This window comes from Entelurus aequoreus, linkage group LG02 (genome assembly GCF_033978785.1).
Source record: "Entelurus aequoreus isolate RoL-2023_Sb linkage group LG02, RoL_Eaeq_v1.1, whole genome shotgun sequence".
Classification (NCBI taxonomy): Eukaryota; Metazoa; Chordata; class Actinopteri; order Syngnathiformes; family Syngnathidae; genus Entelurus; species Entelurus aequoreus.
In genome coordinates, this window is record NC_084732.1 from 18025654 (window position 1) to 18050921 (window position 25268).

A 25268-nucleotide genomic window follows, 5' to 3' on the forward strand; every position below is an offset into this window, starting at 1 on the left:
CCTTCATCCTCCTGCCCACGTTGACGGAAAGAAGCTACTGCGGAGTAAACAAGGACAAAAACAAACCGAAGCTGTGACAGAACTATTTGCGTAAACAAGAAGAAGAGAGGTCTCCTTTCTGAGGGTCCGCCGGGAATGCATCCTATACCAGACTTGAAATGCCGCGACGTGGTAGCGACGCTTCGGTTTTGAGATAAAACGTTAAAGCGCTTAGCGTGGCGCTTTAGCCTATTACACGCAAGAGACAATACGTCTTTGCGCTCCTTTGTAGCTTTAAAAGTTCATGTGGAGAATAAATTGGTGCATCTGAAACGCTTATTCGGGGGTAAACTCGCTTTTCTTTAACCTGAGCACAGTCAATGCCGTTTTAAAACGCACACGTCTGTCTCTAAAGTAAGTGGATGCAGAACAAGATATAGGCTAGGCTCAAAAAAGGGTGGAGATAAGCAGCGCACTCACACTAAGACTTTGGCACATTCATGACTTGCCTTGCTTACGTCTGCCATCATTTCTACATGGCTGTAATAATGCAATTTAGTCAACTATTTGACACTTAGAAAAAATCCCAACTTTTTGAGCAAAAAAATCCTGACTTTTTGACACTTTAAAAAAATCCCAATTTTTTGACAGAAAAAATACTGATTTTTTGACACAAAAAATCCTGACTTTTTGACACTTATAAAAAAAATCCAGACTTTTTGACACTTGGAAAAAATCTTGACTTTTTGACACTTTGAAAAAATGCCGACTTTTTGACACTTTGAAAAATCCAGACTTTTTGACACTTTGAAAAATCCAGACTTTTTGACACTTTGAAAAAATCCAGACTTCTTGACACTTAAAAAAAATCCAGACTTTTTGACAGAAAATCCAGACTTTTTGATACTCGGAAAAAAATCCAGACTTTTTGATACCAGAAAAAAATCCAGACTTTTTGTTACTTAGAAAAAATCCCGATTTTTTGACAGATTTGAAAAAATCCAGACTTCTTGACACTTAAAAAAAATCCAGACTTTTTGACAGAAAATCCAGACTTTTTGATACTCGGAAAAAAATCCAGACTTTTTGATACTCAGAAAAAAATCCAGACTTTTTGTTACTTAGAAAAAATCCCGATTTTTTGACAGAAAAATCCAGAGTTTTTGACACAAAAATCCAGAGTTTTTGACACTTACAAAAAATCCAGCGTTTTTGACATTTACAAAAAATCCAGAGTTTTTGACACTTACAAAAAATCCCGATTTTTTGACAGAAAAAATCCCAATTTTTTGATACTTAGAAAAAATTCAGACTTTTTGACAGAAAAATCCAGACTTTTTGACACTTAAAAAAAATCCAGACTTTTTGACAGAAAATCCAGACTTTTTGATACTCAGAAAAAAATCCAGAATTTTTGATACTCAGAAAAAAATCCAGACTTTTTGCTACTTAGAAAAAATCCAGAGTTTTTGACACAAAAATCCAGAGTTTTTGACACAAAAATCCAGAGTTTTTGACACTTACAAAAAATCCAGCGTTTTTGACATTTACAAAAAATCCAGAGTTTTTGACATTTACAAAAAATCCAGAGTTTTTGACACTTACAAAAAATCCCGATTTTTTGACAGAAAAAAATCCCAATTTTTTGATATTTGGAAAAAATTCAGACTTTTTGACAGAAAAATCCAGACTTTTTGACACTTAAAAAAATCCAGACTTTTTGACAGCAAAAATCCAGATTTTTTGACACAAAAAAACATCCAGACTTTTTGTTACTTAGAAAAAATCCAGACTTTTTGACAGAAACAATCCCAACTTTTTGACACTTAGAAAAAATTCAGACTTTTTGGCAAAAGCAATCCCGACTTTTTGACACTCAGAAAAAATCCAGACTTTTTGACACTTCGAAAAAAAAACAGACTTTTTTGACAGCAAAATCCTGACTTTTTGTCACTTTGAAAAAATCCAGACTTTTTGACACTTTGAAAAAATCCAGACTTTTTGACAATTACAAAAAATTACGACTTTTTGACTAAATAGTTGACTATTTACATTGTAGATTGTCACTAAAGGCATCAACACATGCGGAGTTATGTACTTATTAACAAAAAAAGGTGAAATAACTGAAAACATGTTTTATATTCTAGTTTCTTCAAAATAGCCACCCTTTGCTCTGATTACTGGTTTGCACACTCTTGGCATTCTCTCGATGAGCTTCAAGAGGTAGTCACCTGAAATGGTTTTCACTTCACAGTAAGGCTGAAACGACGCGTCGACGTAGTCGACGTCATCGGTTACGTAAATACGTCGACGCCGTTTTTGTGCGTCGACGCGTCGCATTATGACGTCACACTACCGTCATGGCGAAGCGCAAAGCAGACGATCAAAGAAGACGATGCGAGCGGTGCGAGCGAGGGGGGAAAAGCATGCCAAAAGTGGTCAAAAGTGTGGGAGTATTTCAATAAACGGCCTAATAATGTTGTTGTATGCACACTGTGTCGAGTGGAAATGGCCTATCATAGCAGCACAACGGCTATGAATGAACATTTGAAAAGAAAACCATCAACTAGTCAATCGTCCGCGCGAGCATACGTTGTCATCATTACACAAAAACATGAATGTGTCATTTGTATCTGCTAGGGGTGTAACGGTACGTGTTTTGTATTGAACCGTTTCGGTACGGGGCTTTCGGTTCGGTACGGGGATGTACCGTACGATTTTGTAAGCTAAAGCTAAAGTCTTAACAAGCTGCTTTGCTCCGTCTGCCTCTGTCTCAGCACGCAGCATTGTCCCACCCACACAACCATCTGATTGGTACACACGCAGCATTGTCCCACCCACACAACCATCTGATTGGTACACACGAAGCATTATCAGCCAATCAGCAGTGCGTATTCAGAGCGCATGTAGTCAGCGCTTCAGCGTGGAGCAGATAGGTGTTTAGCAGGTGAGCATCAGCCAGCGGACTCTCCCCAAATGATAATAAACACCACCCAGTCAACTACTAGTAACATCACTATGAGCCCGTTGACCTTCTAGAAACTTAAACTGCAGCTCAGCTCACTCGCAGTCCTGGCTTGAGGTGAAGGCTAATTAGCTCTCAGTTCCAGCCACATCGACCCCTTCTGAGCGCCTATTTTCAGCTGCTGGGAATATTGTAAACAAGAAAAGAAGCAAAGCATGTAGACATGCTAACCTTTCTTCATTACAACTGTTAAGACACTCACTGGAATGAGTAGAATTGGTTATTGTGTACTGTGTTGGACTGGATGTTTATTTTGCACATTTTAAAAGCAATATTTAATGTTTACAGTGCTCCAGAATATTTAGATTGGCACTTTTTTGTATTGGATGTTTATCTTTATTTTTGCACATTTTAAAGCAAAATAAGCAATACTTTTACTTTTGAAATGCTTATACTATTGCAGAATATTAAGATTTGCACTGGATGTTGACTTTTATATTTGCACATTAAAAAGCAAATAAGCTACTTTTAATTTTTTTAAATGTTAAAAGTTTTAAATGTTTACATTGTTACAGAATATTTAGTCATGTTGTTGTCAATGTTGACTGAGTGGCCATACTTCTTTTTTTTTTGTAAATAAAAGCCATGCCTTTTGAAAAAACGGGCCTACATTTATTTTTTCATCTTCATTTTGAATAAAAAAATAATCGGTAAAAGGAAAAATAATCTATAGATTAATCGAAAAAATAATCTATAGATTAACCGATTAATCGAAAAAATAATCTATAGATTAATCGATAGAAAAATAATCGTTAGCTGCAGCCTTACTTCACAGGAGTGCCTTACCAGTCTTGATAAGTGGAATTTCTTGCTTTATCAATGAGGTTGGGACCATCAGTTGTGTTGTGAATGAGAAGGTGTGTCCAAACATTTGGCCTGTACTGTAGCTGATTTTATTGCATTTACATTTTGTGAACTAAATTTTCTGTACATCAAATTTTGTTGACAATTTAATTGAATACAAATGCGTAGGAAGATTCAGTGCAAAATAATTCAGTGCAGAAAAATGTGTTGCTTCAAAACTCAGGGTCAACTTTCGGTAAATCAAAGGTGAACTATAATACAAAACCAACTTTGCTTACTTATTGGTACCTGTGTTTGTGTATTTGGGATCTGCATAAGAACTTTTGGAATCAAACCGTGGAGGCATGGCGGAGATATTAATACAACAATTGTGCCTTTCTTCAAACTTCCTACTCCCAAGTGTGACATCAGCAGATACATCCATATATGGTAGGATTTACCCGAAGAGCTTTGCGCAAGTTTGCCATTGTAGTCCGACATAGTCAATAAGCGCCTTTTTTTCTCTGGTTGTAGGGCAGACTGGCTCGTACATGCATCTTCTGCTGTTGCCATTTCTAATACAAAGTAGCGTATTGTGTAGGGAGAAGACGCGGTCGAAGTGGAGGCATGTAAATAAGACCGCCCACAAAACGAAGCATCCTGAAGAGACGGTCACAAAGCAGCTCAAAAATGGTCTGTAAAACATAATCTATGCAACATTTTGACCAAATAACCACCATTACATGTTATGTAGACCACAAAGAAGTATTTTAAATGTAGAGGAAAAAAATCAGAATATGACTCATTTAAGATTTAAGCAATCGATGGTTTCTCAGGAACAGCCAATAAGGTGCCAGATGTGCAGTCACGTGACACAGCATTTACCTGTTTGCTTTAAAGAAAGTCATTTGCCTCCACTGTTCAGTCAAGATGGGGCTACAAGTTGCAAGTTTAATGCTGCACTTCAGCCAATAAGGAACTTTAATTTTCTAAAAACAAAATAATAATTCATATAATAATTATTTTACGTTGCGCTTGTCTGCATTGTTGCACTTTCCAAAAATAGACATTGTATTCCATCATAAACAGTATGTCAATAACGCTTTTGTAAAAGCATACATCTTTTTGGCTTTTTGTTAGTTAAACACATGCTCAATCCAGGTTAGTACTGGCATTCTATTATTTTGAAGCTCGCTTTGCACTGAACAGGAAATCCGTGTGTGCACGTTTTAATGCAGTATAACCTGACAGCGTTGATGTTTTCAGTGTATATCAACATCCACCTTGTTTAGTTATAAGCAGAATGCAATGGACCGGTCGACATTAACAGATGACTCATATTAGCGGTTCCCCTGTAATAATTCCATAGGGTTTTAATTGTTTTTGTTTGAGACTTGTGTTTAATGTAGAAGTACCAACTAGCTACCGTAAATTCCGGACTTTAAGCCGCTACATTTTTCCTATGCTTTGAACCCTGTGGCTTATAAAACGGTGCGGCGGATTTATGGATTTTTCTTCCCTGACGACCATAATGCAAATAGTTTGCATTAAACACATGCAAAGACAGTGCCATGAGTGATGTCTGAAGAAGTGTTTTCATGCATATTTGTTCGTGTTACCTTCGTTAACATTAGCAAATACGTTGACACGTTTACAAGTGTCTGTTAGAATTATTAACTTAGGATGGCATTCTGTTTGTATTGTTTCAGTTTCACAAATTCCTCCGTAAATCCACCAAAACGTCACCGTAGAGTTATTGAGTCCGTTTAGCTGGTTGGAGAGCTAGCTAGTGGGTCCATGATGATGACTTCTGTTTTGTTTGATCAGCCGTTTTACTGCCGTGTTGCAGACACCCTTTGGAAACTCTAAATGTATGTAAATAAACATTTACAGAATATTTCTTTGTAAATAACGTATATATCTGGGGTTTATCGTCTGCTGTGACTAATGTATGGACCAATTATTATACGTTATTTGCCATTTCTGATTGTGATTTGTTATGTTTTATTTGAAATATTATTTAAGGTGTTTTGCTAAGCCGTTTTATGTTTTGCATTTCGTTGCCTTACTTTGCCCAAATGTGCCAAAGGAGGGGGAAGTGTGCCGTGCTTGGGCACAGATCAGTGCGTCCACACTCGCCACTAGTGAAGTGGACCATTGGCCTAATCTGGGGGAGGTGGTGGTCTTTCGGGGTGCAGGAAACCCTTTTTTCAGTGCGTCAAAGGTCGGGAATAATTGCTCAAACTTTTTTAACTTTGACTTTAAATGGCATTACATATGTATTGAGGCAGGAAAAATTAATACACCAAAGTCTAATGATCTCCGCAGTTAGCGGGTCCATGACGATTACTTCTGTTTTGTTTGATCAGCCGTTTTACTGCCGTGTTGGAGACACCCTTTGGAAACACTAAAGGTATGTAAAAAAATATTTACAGAGTCTTTCTTTGACAAATATATGGACCAATTATTTTACGTTGTTTGCCACCAAGAAAAATTCCTCGTTTGTGAACCCGTTCTCAAACAATGGCAATAAAACTATTCTGATTCTGATTTCTGATTCACATTTGTTATGCTTTATTTGAAATATTATTTAAGGTTTTTTGCTAAGCCGTTTTATGTTTTGCATTTTGTTGCCTTACTTTGCCCAAACGTGCCGTGCTTGGGCACAGATCAGTGCGTCCACACTCGCCACTAGTGAAGTCGGCCCAAGTACTGTACCATTGGCTTATTCTGGGGGAGGTGGTGGTGGTCTTTCGGGGTGCAGGAAACCCTTTTTTCAGTGGGTCAAAGGGCGGGAATAATTGCTCAAACTTTTTTTACTTTGACTTTAAATGTCATTACATATGTATTGAGGCAGGAAAAATTAATACACCAAAGTCTAATGATCTCCGCAGCTAGCGGGTCCATGACGATTACTTCTGTTTTGTTTGATCAGCCGTTTTACTGCCGTGTTGGAGACACCCTTTGGAAACACTAAAGGTATGTAAAAAAATATTTACAGAGTCTTTCTTTGTATATCTGGGGCTTGTAGTTCGGTGCGACGAATATATGGACCAATTATTTTACGTTGTTTGCCACCAAGAAAAATTCCTAGTTTGTGAACCCGTTCTCAAACAATGGCAATAAAACTATTCTTAATTCTGATTTGTTATGCTTTATTTGAAATATTATTTAAGGTGTTTTGCTAAGCCGTTTTATGTTTTGCATTTCGTTGCCTTACTTTGCCCAAACGTGCCGTGCTTGGACACAGATCAGTGCGTCCACACTCGCCACTAGTGAAGTGGACCCAAGTACTGTACCGTTGGCCTAATCTAGGGGAGGTGGTGGTGGTCTTTCGGGGTGCAGGAAACCCTTTTTTACGGGCGTCAAAGGGTGGGAATAATTGCTCAAACTTTTTTAACTTTGACTTTAAATGTCATTACATATGTATTGAGGCATGAATAATGAATACACCAAAGTCTAATGATTTCCGCAGCTAGCGGGTCCATGACGATTACTTCTATTTTGTTTGATCAGCCGTTTTACTGCCGTGTTGGAGACACCCTTTGGAAACACTAAAGGTATGTAAAAAAATATTTACAGAGTCTTTCTTTGTATATCTGGGGCTTGTAGTTCGGTGCGACGAATATATGGACCAATTATTTTACGTTGTTTGCCACCAAGAAAAATTCCTAGTTTGTGAACCCGTTCTCAAACAATGGCAATAAAACTATTCTTAATTCTGATTTGTTATGCTTTATTTGAAATATTATTTAAGGTGTTTTGCTAAGCCGTTTTATGTTTTGCATTTTGTTGCCTTACTTTGCCCAAACGTGCCGTGCTTGGACACAGATCAGTGCGTCCACACTCGCCACTAGTGAAGTGGACCCAAGTACTGTACCGTTGGCCTAATCTAGGGGAGGTGGTGGTGGTCTTTCGGGGTGCAGGAAACCCTTTTTTACGGGCGTCAAAGGGTGGGAATAATTGCTCAAACTTTTTGAACTTTGACTTTAAATGTCATTACATATGTATTGAGGCATGAATAATGAATACACCAAAGTCTAATGATTTCCGCAGCTAGCGGGTCCATGACGATTACTTCTATTTTGTTTGATCAGCCGTTTTACTGCCGTGTTGGAGACACCCTTTGGAAACACTAAAGGTATGTAAAAAAATATTTACAGAGTCTTTCTTTGACGAATATATGGAACAATTATTTAACGTTGTTTGCCACCAAGAAAAATTCCTAGTTTGTGAACCCGTTTTTAAACAATGGCAATAAAACTATTCTGATTCTGATTTGTTATGCTTTATTTGAAATATTATTTAAGGTGTTTTGCTAAGCCATTTTATGTTTTGCATTTCGTTGCCTTACTTTGCCCAAACGTGCCATGCTTGGACACAGATCAGTGCGTCCACACTCGCCACTAGTGAAGTGGACCCAAGTACTGTACCATTGGCCTAATCTGGGGGAGGTGGTGGTGGTCTTTCGGGGTGCAGGAAACCCTTTTCCGGGCGTCAAAGAGCGGGAATAATTGCTCCAACTTTTTTAACTTTGACTTTAAATGGCATTACATATGTATTGAGGCATGAAAAATTAATATGCCGAAGTCTGGCAAATGTCAAGGGTAATGATCTCCGCTAAAGCTTACCTCCTTCGCTTTCTGTTTCAGCCGAGCTTGCTCTGGGTCCTCTTGCCTGGAGCGGCTCTGTGGAGTCAAAGTGGGAGTGGGGAGGATTGGGGGGGGGTGAAAAGGGAGAGAGAGGGTGGGGTGCACACAGGTTAACAGCAGGTTTTAAGAAACCGCCTCCTCCCCTCTCACCCAACAAAGCCTCGCTGCTCATCTGTTGCTGCTGCAGCAGAAAAGAGTGCAAAATGGGAACAGTGTACAGAGGTGTCAAGGACATCGTATTTGAATTCAGAGAAGTGCAATGGAGCTCCGCCCCAGGGGGGCTGTGGCCTTTAAACCCGCTCCAAATCCAGCCCTAAATAAGCCGCTGGAGGGGGACTCTAATCAAAAGAGGTTATTAAAAATTCTGCATGAGCCAGCACACACACACGCACACACAGGAAGGGTGAAGGATGTTGGTGAGTATCAGTGACAGTGGTTGTGTGAGTGTCACTGTGAGCCAGCGTGGCCATGCGTTAATGTGTGTCCCTGGCGTAACCACACTTTCTATTTTAATAAGCAGATGTGGGTGAAGATACTTGTCCCTGGGAATCCTTCACCGCTGCGCTAAATAGGCTATTGCGGCCGACCACCTAGGGCCACACGGACGCATTACGGCGCTTAAAGTTCACAGAACGATGCTCTTTTGGTCAATGTGGACATCATCTGCATGGATTAACAAGCAAAACTATGTTCTTCTTTCCTTGTTTAAAAATAGAAAAGAAAAGCCCTTTTAGGAAGAAACGTTTGACCAAAATGTTCAAAGGTCATTCTAGCACAATTACTCAACTACTTCTTGTGATTATTTTCTTGTTCTAATACAGAAAGACAACACAAAATAATGTACTATAAATAAGTTTATAACTTATTAAATAATAAAATAATAAATACGGGAGTACATAACAACAGCTATCTTGAATTAGTACATTGCTTGAGTGCTTTGCTAAATATGTCCCATAGTTGTACTCCACATACTGAAAAAGAACAATAGTTTATATCAGGGGTGGGCAATTAATTTTTACCGGGGGCCGCATGAGCAACCCGAGCACTGCTGGAGGGCCACATTGACAATATTTCAATTAAATTTTGCTCAATATTATTTTTTATATATACCGTAAGATGAATAATAATAATAATAATAATAATAATAATAATAATAATAATAATAATAATAATAATAATAATTAATTATAATAATAATACTTTCATTTAACCTAACTTAACTTTATACCAAAAGCACTGCTTTGGAAATCCTTTGTACCCCTTTCAGTGATCACATTTAGTTCCCCTTAAGCATCCTCATGTTGCACAATGAAATGTAAGCATAGGATGAAGTGTGCATTCCTGTAACTTTCTCTAGTAACAGTGTTCCATGATTAATATAAATAAATTAACATTAATAATAAATGACAGTAAAATAAGCACACGTATGACTGAAGAGTCATAGTGTAACTTTGTGTGGTGTTTGAGTTGTCCGACTTTTTGTGTGGCCATAAATGCACCAGTGGTTTAGTGGTATGCGTGTTGGTGACAGATGACAAGTTGGTTTTGGCCTGGTTTGTACGGCAGAAAATGACTAGTTTTTCGAGATAGAAGTGTTTTACTTATGTTTTTGGTGTGGTTATGTCCGAATATAAACAGTTTTGCTCAATAAAGTGATCGATATAATTCCTGGCCGCTAAGCATCTCGATAGACGTTACAATAATTGAACGGTGTTCAATTGAACGGTGTTGACGAACACCGTTAGGGCCGCTTGTTGTCACTGTCACTCAAAGTTGCATTGCAAAATTACACAGAATAAATGTGTTTATTTTGTTTAGAATTCAGATGGGATTTGATTTGGTGCGCGGCATATATTTGCTGTGCGCAGAGGACGCTTGAGCAGTGCGCAATTGCGCAGGCGCGCACCTTAGAGGGAACGTTACTTGGCAGTCCATGTCTTGTTGACAACACGACATTCGTCATCAACTTTTCTCTTTTTAGCGTCTCGGGTGTAAACCGTGCATCACTTGTCGCTGCATGTGCACCTTCACTCGCAGGTTACACACGGACATACGCCCATAAATAACACTGTTCAAAATAAAAGCAGCACAGTTGTATTGCACGCACGACAGATGTTCTTTCAACTTTATTTTGTAATTTGTGATTGCAGCTGTTCACATTCACTCACAATCACGCACGCGCATACTGAACGTCCACACGGAAGTAATACAAATAACGCTTTTCAAAACAAAAGCAGCACCGTTGTATTGCACACTCAACATAGATACTTTTTAAAATTTATTTTGTAATTTATGATTGGCCTCACGCGGGCCGGACAGGGACGCACAAATGGCCGGATGTGGCCCACGTGCCGCAGAATGCCCAGGTCTGGTTTATATGGATGTATTCAGTCGTGGTCAAAAGTTTACATACACTTGTAAAGAACATAATGTCATGGCTGTCTTGAAAATCCAATAATTTCTACAACTCTTATTTTTTTAGTGATACGAGTGATTGGAGCACATACTTGTTGGTCACAAAAAACATTGATGAAGTTTGGTTCTTTTATGAATTTATTATGGGTCTACTGAAAATGTGACCAAATCTGCTGGGTCAAAAGTATACATACAGCAATGTTAATATTTGGTTACATGTCCCTTGGCAAGTTTCACTGCAATAAGGCACTTTTGGTAGCCAGTCCCATTTTTATAGTCTTTGGTATGACTCGGCAGGGGTTTGAACTCACGGCCTACCTAAGCTGTACATCAAGCAAGAATGGGAAATAATTCTACATGAAAAGCTTCAGAATTTTGTCTTCTTAGTTCCCAAACATTTACTGAGTGTTGTTCAAAAGGAAAGGCCATGTAACACAGTGGTAAAAATGCCCCTGTGCCAACTGTTTTGCAACGTGTTGCTGCCATTAAATTCTAAATTAAGGATTTTTGCAAAAAAAAAATGTGTTCTCAGTATCTTGTCTTTGCAGTCTATTCAATTGAATAAAGGTTGAAAAGAATTTGAAAATCTTTGTATTCTGTTTTTATTTACGATTTACACAACGTGCTAACTTCACTGGTTTTGGGTTTTGTAGATTATAAATCATGCCTCTCACTTATATACACTACCGTTCAAAAGTTTGGGGTCACCCAAACAATTTTGTGGAATAGCCTTCATTTCTAAGAACAAGAATAGACTGTCGAGTTTCAGATGAAAGTTCTCTTTTTCTGGCTATTTTGAGCGTTTAATTGACCCCACAAATGTGATGCTCCAGAAACTCAATCTGCTCAAAGGAAGGTCAGTTTTGTAGCTTCTGTAACGAGCTAAACTGTTTTCAGATGTGTGAACAAGATTGCACAAGGGTTTTCTAATCATCAATTAGCCTTCTGAGCCAATGAGCAAACACATTTTACCATTAGAACACTGGAGTGATAGTTTCTGGAAATGGGCCTCTATACACCTATGTAGATATTGCACCAAAAACCAGACATTTGCAGCTAGAATAGTCATTTACCACATTAGCAATGTATAGAGTGTATTTCCTTAAAGTTAAGACTAGTTTAAAGTTATCTTCATTGAAAATTACAGTGCTTTTCCTTCAAAAATAAGGACATTTCAATGTGACCCCAAACTTTTGAACAGTAGTGTACATTTTGCATGTTGGTACGAATGTGTGTTACTACATTACATATATACTTACAGCATGAATATAAAACATTGATGGATATTTTGGATGTTTTTTTAAAGTGCTTTATAGGCGGAATAGAGCGACTACCATTAGCTGACTTTTGCTAGCGTTTATTTACAAATTAGAATGCTTAAAAAAAAAGAAAAATGTGTGTTGTTGTCTTATTACATAAGGTGAATGATAGGCAAAATTCCAAAACAAGTGCAGTGCCCCTTTCAGATTTATGATTAACAATGAAAATTAACCATACTCTATGAATTAAAAAAGTATTTAGTTAGAATATCATTACTGTGACGAGACAGGAAATACTTCCAAAACAAAAGCGCCAGGACAGGAAATTATACCAAACACTGAAAAATAAAGAACAAAGTCCAAAATGTCATGTGGCACCATGACAATTACTATTGTATTATATATTTTTTAAAGCGCATAATACATTTAAAAATCCAACATCTGGTGGAACAACTTGTGTTTGTGTTTAAAGAGAATGTACTGTGTTTAGAAGATATCATTTAAGATTTAGTCTAGAGAAGGGATATTCAACTAAATTGGTTTGGGGTTCATATTTCCACAAAACAAAGGACCGGGTGACTTACTTCTATCTCCCTTCACTATTTGTCTTAGTTTGTATATTCTGGAGGACCAGCGTCCTCCACAGTAGACATTTAATTTTGGTCTGTTTATCTTGTCAGAGTTACAGGAGTGCTCTTCTGTTTTTTTAGGGCCTTCTGCCAAAAAAGCAAGACAAAGATCATGTCAAAGAAAGCACTCTAGTGTTTTTAGGAATCTTCTGCAAAAAAGGTTTTTGTTACTGAACTCCCGGGCCAAACGATGAAAAAGAGAGGACCTAAAATGGAACCTTGAGGAACACCACTCGTATAACTAAAGAAGTTGAGCGAATGACGACTGACTGCATCTGAAGTAAACAAGCTACAGCAACACTTTAGTTACACAGATCACATTCCGAAATAGTGAGGACTTAAAGGGGTGCCTGGAGGAATGCCTCAGTTACATAAATCACAAGCAAGGTTAAAATGTCAATGCAAGGACCCGCCAGTGTCTTTACAGTGGTCCAAGTTCCTCTGTACAACAGGGGCACTTTTGTGTTTTTAGGAATTTACTGCAAAAATGTTTTGAACTGAACTTGGCCACTATGGTGTCATTCCCCGGACGGATTTGGCTAAAGGCTCTCCAACTGGTCCAAAAAAACGCTGCTGCTCAAGAGTTGACTAGAACTAGGTCGGGTGTCAGCAACCCGCGGCTCTCGAGCCGCATGCAGCTCTTTAGTGCCACCCTAGTGGCTCCCTGGAGCATTTTTTAAAAAGTATTGAAAATATTTTTTGTTTTAATATGTTTTTTGTTTGAGGACTAACATGACATGATCCTTCCCAATTGTTCAAAAGCCCACTGTTTAATATGTTTGTGTGTATGTTTCACTGATGAGAGTATTTGGCGAACATCGTTTTGTCCTACTAATTTCGGCGGTTCTTGAACTCACCATAGTGTGGACTGTGACGCAACAGTTTGTTTAAGTGTAAAATATTCCACTCCCTCGTCTCATTTTGTCCACCAAACGTTTCATACTGTGTGTGAATGCACAACGGTGAGCTTTGTTGATGTTATTGACTTGTTGGAGTGCTAATCAGGCATATTTGGTCAGTGCATGACTGCAAGCTAATCAATGCTAACATGCTATTTACTAATGTTACTAATTTACTGTTTTTTAATGTATAAATGTGTAGAATATTAAATTTCAACATTTCTGTCAACAAAGATTTGCTTGAGCCTGGGACACAGTCATTTTGATAGTAGGCTATTATAGCTAGACACTTACATCATGTGTTGCCTTCATTATAAGACTTATATACAGCTTTTCATTTTTTGCAGCTCCAGGCAGACTTGTTTTTTGTATTTTTGGTCATATATGGCTCTTTCAATGTTTTGGATTGCCGACCCCTGAACTAGGTGATGAGATCGTATTTCGTCTGTACTAGTAAAGCTTTCCCCCAGGCTCCCTGTAACATTTAGAATTGAACTTAAAGGTCCTAAAAAGCACTAAATGCTCATCATCGTAGCTTAAAGAGTGAGAGAACAACACAATCAGGATGTGTTTGCGATGTCTACTGATACAGAAGTGGGGATTGATAGCTTCCTGTTTTAACACGATATTTATCCGTGTGTTCTGTTAGGCTAAACAAAAGAGTGAGGTTATAAGGTTTGGTGGGGGCGTTCATCAACCAGAGAATTTTCTATTATCGGGCATGGCAGGATTCGCAGAATAATACCGCAATTAAAACGACGAGGTTCGAAGCAATGAGAATCTTTACTGTGGGACATTGGCTCCATTCAAAATTAATTAAATTAACCTCGCTCGCCGCTAAATGGGACGCTGCGGGGCATTTTCATTTGCTGAAAATTGTCTTTCTTTCTTGGTCAGTGGAGAGCTTTGCACCTTTTTTTTAGGGTAAAGTCTACGGATCAAGAAAGTTCCCGGACGCACAACATGTTATATCCTGTTGCACATGTGTTTATTGTGTCGGGAAACTCCACATTTGTTCAACTGAAGACGAGTCAAATCCTTTCTGCAGCAGTTTTTTAAAAAGGTCAATTTGAGTTTTTATAGACTTGACCTTTTCTACAGAGTCCACACCTAGTGGAGTTAGAAATAAGCTTGCTGTTCCCCAACAAACGCAGGAGGGGGGGAAAAATTGAGCAGCAATTATCAGCTCACATTTCAGCAACCATTTTTATGACGGCGAATCTTGTTAAAGGACAGTACTAGGGATGTCCGATACTGGCTTTTTGCCGATATTCGATATTGTCCAACTCTTAATTACCGATACCGATATCAACCGATACTGATATCAAACGATACCGCTATATATACAATCGTGGAATTAACACATTATTATGCCTGATTTGGACAACCAGGTATGGTGAAGATAAGGTCCTTTTTTTTTAAAAATTATAAAATAAAATAAGAAATAAATTAAAATAATTTTCTTGAATAAAAAAAGAAAGTAAAACAATATAAAAACAGTTACATAGAAACTAGTAATTAATGAAAATGAGTAAAATTAACTGTTAAAGGTTAGTACTATTAGTGGACCAGCAGCACGCACAATCATGTGTGCTTACGGACTGTATCCCTTGCAGACTGTATTGATATATAATGTAGGAACCAGAATATTAATAACAGAAAGAAACAACCCTTTTGTGTGAATGAGTGTAAATGGGGGAGGGAGGTTTTTTTGGGTTGGTGTACTAATTGTAAGTATGTCTTGTGTTTTTTATGTTGATTTAATAAAATAAATAAAGAAATAAAAAAACTGATACCGATAATAAAAAAAACGATACCGATAATTTCCGATATTACATTTTAAAGCATTTATCGGCCGATAATCCCTAGACAGCACTATAGAAATTACATTTTAAAGTAGTCAGTGTACAGCTGTATAGATTTACTGTGTACCGAAAATGAGTCAACATAGTCACTATTAGGGATGTCTTCGAATAAAGATTTCCATAGTCAAATCCGTTAGATTTTACCCATCGTTGACCATCAGATTTTAAGAGAAATAAACAGCTGATGTATAGTAAAAGGTACTTCTAAAAAAGGAATAGTCTTACATTAAAGTGAACAAAACAAATATCGCATTTGCGACTTTTTCCCCCTCAAAAAAGGCTAAAGCAAAGTTTGTGAGAAGACATCGAACTTCCATCCATCCATTTTCTGCCGCTTATCCCTTTTGGGGTCGCGGGGGGTGCTGGAGCCTATTTTAGCTACAATCGGGCGGAAGGCGGGGTACACCCTGGACAAGTCGCCACCTCATCGCAGGGCCAACACAGATAGACAGACAACATTCACACTCACATTCACACACTAGGGCCAATTTAGTGTTGCCAATCAACCTATCCCCAGGTGCATGTCTTGACCAAGTTAAAGTCGGAAAAAAGCATCTATATGTGAACTGGCAGAAGGATCATTATCTTTTTTCAGTAAAGGTTTCCTCTCAATGAACCGTAGCTGCTCCCAGTGGAGACAGCACTCGTGCAGCACTAAATTGTACTAAACTACCACCACCATATGTATATATTATACAAAACTATAATATAATATATAGGTGTATATTATATACTGTATATATAATAGGGCTGTGAATCTTTGGGTGTCCCACGATTCGATTCAATATCGATTCTTGGGGTCACGATTCGATTCAAAATCGATTTTTTTTTTTTCAATTCAACATGATTCTCGATTCAAAAACGATTTTTTTCCCGATTCAAAAGTATTCTCTGTTCATACAATACATAGGATTTCAGCAGGACCCCAGTCTGCTGACATGCAAGCAGAGTAGTAGATTTTTGTAAAAAGCTTTTATAATTGTAAAGGACAATGTTTTATCAACTGATTGCAATAATGTACATTTGTTTTAACTATTAAATGAACCAAAAATATGACTTATTTTATCTTTGTGAAAATATTGGACACAGTGTGTTGTCAAGCTTATGAGATGCGATGCAAATGTAAGCCACTGTGACACTATTGTTCTATTTTTTTTTTCTTATAAATGTCTAATGATAATGTCAATGAGGGATTTTTAATCACTGCTATGTTGAAATTGTAACTAATATTGATACTGTTGTTGATAATATTCATTTTTGATTCACTACTTTTGGTTTGTTCTGTGTCGTGTTTGTGTCTCCTCTCAATTGCTCGGTTTATTGCAGTTCTGAGTGTTGCTGGGTCGGGTTTGGTTTTGGAATTGGATTGCATTGTTATGGTATTGTGTGTATTGATTTGTTGGATTGATTAATTAAAAAAAAAAAAAAAAAAAATTAAAATATTTTTTTTTTTTAAATCGATTTTTTTAAAATGATAATCGATTCTGAATCGCACAACGTGAGAATCACGATTCGAATTCGAATCTATTTTTTCCCACACCCCTAATATATAACATGTAAATATTACATATATGTTATTTTTTATATTGCTACTAAGGTACATTTTAATTCTACTTAATACCTGCATTATCCTTTCCATCCTTACCCTTTCCATCCTTTGAAACTGAGCTACTGTGTGGAACAATTTCCCTTGTGGATCAATAAAGTTTGTCTAAGTCTAAGTCCAGCGAATATTAAATCTATACTGCTATACAAGCTGTACACTGACTACTTTGATATATACCAGGGGTGTCAAACTCATTTTAGCTCAGGGGCCACATGGAGGAAAATCTATTCTCAAGTGGGCCGGACTGGTAGAATCGTGGGCGGCGCGGTGGGCCAGGCTCTGGGGTTCCTGTCACTGTCCGGCTTGGCTGCGTGGGGGCGGTGGTCCCTGGTTCCCTGGGCACCACACCTACTGTTTGTGGGATGGGCTCTCGGGGAGGCTGGGGCCGTACTCTGGCTCCCGCACACACTGGGAGTCAAATGTATTGTACATGCAAATTCACATATACTCACACACATACATACAGACATACATAGGTACCTACGCTCCCACATACATATACAAATAAATACAGTACATATTTACACACTCAAAGTTCGTACATCCACACGCACGCTCATTATACAAACATACTGTATACACATACTGTACATATACATTCACTGTAAAAACATACATATACACATACTGTACATAAACACTCACTGTACAAACACACACATACACATACTGTACATATACATTCACTGTAAAAACATACATATACACTTACTGTACATATACATTCACTGTAAAAACATACATATACACATACTGTACATTTACACTCACTGTACAAACACACACATACACATACTGTACATATACATTCACTGTACAAACACACACATACATATACTGTACATATACATTCACTGTACAAACACACATACTGTATACACATACTGTACATATATATTCACTGTACAAACATACATATACACATACTGTACATATACACTCACTGTACAAACACACACATATACATACTGTACATATACATTCACTGTACAAACACACATATACACATACTGTACATATACATTCACTGTACAAACACACACATACACATACTGTACATATACATTCACTGTACAAACACACATACTGTATACACATACTGTACATATAAATTCACTGTACAAACACACACATACACATTCTATACATATACATTCACTGTACAAACACACATATACACATACTGTACATATACATTCACTGTACAAACACACATACTGTATACACATACTGTACATATACATTCACTGTACAAACACACACATACACATTCTATACATATACATTCACTGTACAAACACACATACACATACTGTACATATACATTCACTGTACACACATACACACATACTGTACATATACATTCACTGTACAAGCACACATATACACATACTGTACATATTCAAGTACATATGCACACATACACTCATGCACATAATCACGTTTCATCAAACATATATTAACGTTGTTGCCCTAGGGTAAACTGGGTATAACACATGGCACACTGACAAAGCTTAACCTATTGTTACTATAACAATCTACAAGGTTAATGTAGGTTGCTTCTCTTTCTTCCCCTCCATTTTTCTGCATTCTTTCGTATCTCAAGTTATCATTACGTATATGTATTGTTGCATTTGAACAATTGTATTGTTGATATAAAGGAAAAGCATTGGTATTGTTTATTATCAATAGCACTATTTCTATTGGTATTCATATTGCTCCATTTTTAGTGTAATAATGCTCATTGTCATTTCTGTATTATTTTTTATTTTCGCTAACTGCTTATTTGCTATTACTTTTACCATCATATTTGTACATGTCGTATTTGCTGATGTTGCTCTGTTGTTGTTGTTGTTGTTGTTGTGTTTGCTGTTGTTGTTTTTGTCTCTCTGTCTAATTCCCCTCTTGTCCCCACAATTCCCCCCTCTGTCTTCCTTTTTTTCTCTTTCTATCCCCTCTTGCTCCGGCCCGGCTGCACCAAATGATAATATAAATACATTTAATAAAGTCAAAATACAAATAAGGCAACAAGAGAAGTATCCTACACTTCTCTTTTGTAAAGTAAATCTGAACATATGGGCATCTACATCTACTATATGATTTGCCTGAGAAGCTGGGCAGGACAAAACAAAAAACAAAAACAAAAAGAATCGTGGCATGATAATTTTGTTTAAAAATAAGAGAAAAAAACACATTCTGAAAATTTACAAAACATGTTTTTTTCACTGGTTAAAATTACCAACATCTTTGACAGTCAAGGCATGAACGTAACAATCCACATTTTGTATATTATCACTAATAAACAGGAAATGTTGCCTCTATTCTCCTAACTGCAACCTGCGGCTCTTTAGCGCCGCCCTAGTGGCTCCTTGGAGCTTTTTCAAAAATTTATGAAAATAGAAAAATATGGGGGGGAAATATATTTTTGTTTAAAAGGGTTTCAAACATGACACAAACCTCCCTAATTGTTAGAAATCCCACTATTTATATTAAACATGATTCTCTGATGAGAGCATTTGGCAAGCGCCGTTTTGTCCTACTAATTTTGGCGGTCCTCACCGTAGTTTGTTTACATGTATAACTTTCTGCAACGATGCCAGAGAAAGACATATTCTATGCCACTCATTTTTTGTCGAATTTTTTCTACCAAACGTTTTATGCTGTGCGTGAATGCACAAAGGTGAGCTTTGTTGATGTTATTGACTTGTGTGGAGTGCTAATCAGGCATATTTGGTCACTGCAAGCTAATCGATTCTAACATACTATTTAGGCTAGCTTTATGCACATATTGTATTATTATGCTTCACTTGTAGGTATATTTGAGCTCATTTAATTTTGTTTACTTATATCCTCTGTGTATTTAATTTATATTTGCATGTCTCATGACACATTATCTGTATGTAATATTGGCTGCATTTCCAGACCACAGCAAATGTTGCTACGTTGTTCTAGACCACAGCAAATGTTGCCATATTGTTCCAGACCACAGCAAACGTAACCCAGCTTGCATATATTGTTATAAATCCATTCGAAGAAGACCGCCCGCCATTTCCTTTAACTTGGACACACACATCTATAACTTTGGCCATTCTAAGCCAGTCATATTCAGGAGTTATATCACCCTCTGAGAAGCGTTACTAATGTTTTCCAATGCTGTAAAAATGGGTAGAATGAATATTACATGTCAACATTTCTGTCAACGAAGATTTGTATCAGCCTGCGACACATAGTTATTTTGATAGTAGGCTAATATAGCTAACATAGACACTTACATTATGTGTTGACTTCCTTATATCACTTATAGAAGGCTTTTAATTTTTTGTGGCTCCAGACAGATTTTTACTTTTTATTTTTGGTCCAATATGGCTCTTTCAACATTTTGGGTTGCCGACCTCTGTCCTACCTAAACACAGGGGGTGCAAAGAATTGCTTATGTGACATCCAGTGGACACCTTTCTTTCATTCAGCTCATTTTTATATTTAGCAAACCCATCTCGTGGGCCGGATAAAACCTGATCTGGCCCACGGGCCAAACGTTTGACACCCCTGATCTTTACCCAAGTTTACCTGCTACACTCATCCCTCGAAATTGAACAATATTTCGGAATATTCAAAATTTTCCAGATTTGTTGTGGAGGATTATTTTTGCAGGTTTGGAGTGTGGATGGATGTGTGTCAGCTGCATTTCTGTGTGTGTGTGTGTGTGTGTGTGTGTGTGTGTGTGTGTGTGTGTGTGTGTGTGTGTGTGTGTGTGTGTGTGTGTGTGTGTGTGTGTGTGTGTGTGTGTGTGTGTGTGTGTGTGTGTGTGTGTGTGTGTGTGTGTGTGTGTGTGTGTGTGTGTGTGTGTGTGTGTGTGTGTGTGTGTGTGTGTGTTCTTGTATTTCTACCCTTCTTGAGACATCAACAAGGAAAAGTACCTTCCATATGACGACCGGTGAACAAGTTAGGACGGAAACCATGGTCCCAATACGGAAAACCATTGCATCTAATAGAGAGCCAAATACTAGAGTCAGTGAACATTGCTCCAAAGTCAGGATTGTGTTGTTGATTTAATGTGCCTTCAAAAGTAAACATTGACAGGTGCAAAGGCAGAAATATATGATAAAACAAGAAGGCAGCTAAAGAAGGAAGGACTTCCCTATTCATCCCCAAAAAACCCGCCAGGTGAACAGCTGATTTGATGACTTCCGGTGCTGACGTAAGACAACCCGCGTCCCGTATGTGACCATAGGATGAACAAATAGACTACGGTACTAAGACTATAGTGGTCATTAACAGTTAGGTTCTACAGCTGGTTTACCCAATGTGCGGCACAGGGGCCATCTGTGGTCCGTGACTCCTTTGTCATCGGCCTTAAGCACATTACAAAAAACTAAAAATAGAGATCTCATTTGCACCCCTGGTGATGAAATCTATCAAATTTAAGGTGGTCCCTAAAAGGAAGGATTTTTCAAATTGACTGTGTGTCGGTTTTGAAAGTGATCCCCCTCTGGTCAACATATGAAATAACAAGTGTGTGTAAGAAATTGAAATGTGCCCACTTTGGCCAAAATGTATTTAAAAAAAATAAATAATTACATATATAGAGACATACCGTAATAACTTGAAGTAAATAATGACGATTAAAAACCAATTACAAACAAAAAATTTTAAACAAAAAAAATGTAACTAAAAGCTTAAATTTTTTTGTATTTGCATAGTATGTATATATTATTAATGTTGTAAATACAAATCTTTATATATCTAGAAAGTGTGGTCCTAAAAGGGTAGGCATTTTTTGGAGGTCTCAAGAAGGTAACAAATACAAGAAAGTCTATGTGTGTGTGTGTGTGTGTGTGTGTGTGTGTGTGTGTGTGTGTGTGTGTGTGTGTGTGTGTGTGTGTGTGTGTGTGTGTGTGTGTGTGTGTGTGAGGAAGGAGGGAGGAGCCAGGACACTCAGGCCCTGGAGCCATGAGCCTGAGAGGACACGGGGAGGTCACTCCATCTACTGGTGTCACACTCTAATTCATCTGTCAGGAGCAACATGCACACGCATGCACGCACGTGCACACACACACACACACACACACAGACATAACACACACTACAACTGTACATACACAAGCTGTTTGGCACGACTGGCAACAACAACACTCAAGACGCTGTAAGAAGTGGAGGTGACTTACCTTGGCGGCTTTTAACAGGATCTCTCTCTCCTGCTCGTCCTTCCTTTGCTTCTCCATCCTCTCCAGTTGCTCGAAAAAGCGCAGCTGGGAACGGACGTCCGCCGACTGCTCGTAGCACTCGTCGTCCTGACAGGGGCACAAAGACGCCATCATTGAAACGACTGAAATCGTGACCTTCTTGACTATAAGATCGACCATGTTCTCTCTACAACATATGTGGCAAACTCAAGGCCCGGGGGGCAGATGTGGCCCGCCACTTCATTTTATCTGGCTTTCGAAAGCCTGGAAATAATATGTATCAATAAATGTATTATTTCTTTCTACTTTGGGAGAAAAAATATGTATATACTCCATGTAATCGCAAATTATGTTAACTGAAATATTGTCTAGCTATGCAAAAATATATTATCAAACATTCAAACCACTTTTAAATAGAAATAAATACTAATAATAATGATTTCAAAGCAAGTTATCCATCAAATTGTGCAATGTAAAAGTAGCAATAGTTTTCATGGTAAAATTGTGAAATTTACTGTGGTTTTTACAGCATTTTTTTCTCTAAATGAAAAAAACAGTACTTTTTTTTACTGTAATAAACTGTGGTGCTGTTTTGGCATTTACAATAATACACCGAAAAATCTACGGTTGTTGATTTGCAGTTAAAAAAAAAAAAAAAAAAAAGCCAAAATTTTACTGTAAAATTGCTTTTTTTTTTTATTTACAGTAAAAAAAAACAAATGTAAATTTTACAGTAAAATTCTGGCAACTGAGCTTTTTTTTTTTTACCTTAAAACAGTAGTACTGTTTATCCATTTACAGTAATATACACTACATTCAGGTGAAATTATTGCAACTTACCATATTTTTTTTACATTTTAGTTTTTTTTAAATATACTACTAAAATGGATTAAAAAATTGTGTAATAATAGTATTGACTGTTAGACGCGGCCCTCTGGGGCCAAACATAACTGCGATGTGACCTTCTTGACTATAAGATCGACCATGTTCTCTCTACAACACGTGTCAAACTCAAGGCCCGGGGGGGCAGATGTGGCCCGCCACTTCATTTTATTTGGCCCTCCAAAGCCTGGAAATAATATGTATCAATAAAGTACTGTAACTTTTCTTACTAAATGTATTCTTCCTTTCTACTTTGGGAGAAAAAATATGTTTGTACTCCATGTAATCGCAAATTATGTTAAATATTGTCTAGCTATGCAAAAATATATTATCAAACATTCAAACCACTTTTAAATAGAAATAAATACTAATAATAATGATTTCAAAGCAAGTTATCCATCAAATTGTACAATGTAAAAGTAGCAATAGATTTCATGGTAAAATTGTGAAATTTACTGTGGTTTTTACAGCATTTTTTTCTCTAAATGAAAAAAACAGTACTTTTTTTTTTTACTGTAATAAACTGTGGTGCCGTTTTGGCATTTACAGTAATACACCGAAAAATCTACGGTTGTTAATTTGCGGTTAAAAAAAATAATTTAAAAAAAGCCAAAATGTTACTGTAAAATTGCATTTTTTTTTATTTACAGTAAAAAAAACAAATGTAAATTTTACAGTAAAATTCTGGCAACTGAGCTTTTTTTTTTACCTTAAAACAGTAGTACTGTTCATCCATTTACAGTAATATACACTACATTCAGGTGAAATTATTGCAACTTACCATTTTTTTTTTTTACATTTTAGTTTTTTTTAAATATACTACTAAAATGGATTTAAAAATTGTGTAATAATAGTATTGACTGTTAAACGCGGCCCTCTGGGGCCAAACATAACTGCGATGTGACCTTCTTGACTATAAGATCGACCATGTTCTCTCTACAACACGTGTCAAACTCAAGGCCCGGGGGGGCAGATGTGGCCCGCCACTTCATTTTATTTGGCCCTCCAAAGCCTGGAAATAATATGTATCAATAAAGTACTGTAACTTTTCTTACTAAATGTATTATTTATTTCTACTTTGGGAGAAAAAATATATTTGTACTCCATGTAATCGCAAATTATGTTAAATATTGTCTAGCTATGCAAAAATATATTATCAAACATTCAAACCACTTTTAAATAGAAATAAATACTAATAATAATGATTTCAAAGCAAGTTATCCATCAAATTGTACAATGTAAAAGTAGCAATAGATTTCATGGTAAAATTGTGAAATTTACTGTGGTTTTTACAGCATTTTTTTCTCTAAATGAAAAAAACAGTACTTTTTTTTTTTACTGTAATAAACTGTGGTGCCGTTTTGGCATTTACAATAATACACCGAAAAATCTACGGTTGTTGATTTGCGGTTAAAAAATTTTTTTTTAAAAAGCCAAAATGTTACTGTAAAATTGCATTTTTTTTTATTTACAGTAAAAAAAACAAATGTAAATTTTACAGTAAAATTCTGGCAACTGAGGTTTTTTTTTACCTTAAAACAATAGTACTGTTCATCCATTTACAGTAATATACACTACATTCAGGTGAAATTATTGCAACTTACCTTTTTTTTTTTACATTTTAGTTTTTTTTAAATATACTACTAAAATGGATTAAAAAACTGTGTAATAATAGTATTGACTGTTAGACGCGGCCCTCTGGGGCCAAACATAACTGCGATGTGACCTTCTTGACTATAAGATCGACCATGTTCTCTCTACAACACGTGTCAAACTCAAGGCCCGGGGGGGCAGGTGTGGCCCGCCACTTCATTTTATTTGGCCCTCCAAAGCCTGGAAATAATATGTATCAATAAAGTACTGTAACTTTTCTTACTAAATGTATTCTTCCTTTCTACTTTGGGAGAAAAAATATGTTTGTACTCCATGTAATCGCAAATTATGTTAAATATTGTCTAGCTATGCAGAAATATATTATCAAACATTCAAACCACTTTTAAATAGAAATAAATACTAATAATAATGATTTCAAAGCAAGTTATCCATCAAATTGTGCAATGTAAAAGTAGCAATAGATTTCATGGTAAAATT

The 25268-nt window shown here is 36.9% G+C and overlaps 1 protein-coding gene across 1 annotated transcript in view; it reads right to left on the reverse strand.

The window, feature by feature from the left end:
* The window catches only part of LOC133631290 (transcription initiation factor TFIID subunit 4), a 300647-nt gene that overhangs the window by 142990 nt on the left and 132389 nt on the right, over positions 1–25268 (reverse strand). The window contains exons 12-13 of the mRNA XM_062023471.1: positions 22278–22403; positions 8419–8475 (exon numbers count right to left, since the gene is read on the reverse strand). Of these exons, the coding sequence (XP_061879455.1) occupies positions 8419–8475; positions 22278–22403 (183 nt within the window). The remainder of the gene's footprint in view (positions 1–8418; positions 8476–22277; positions 22404–25268) is intronic.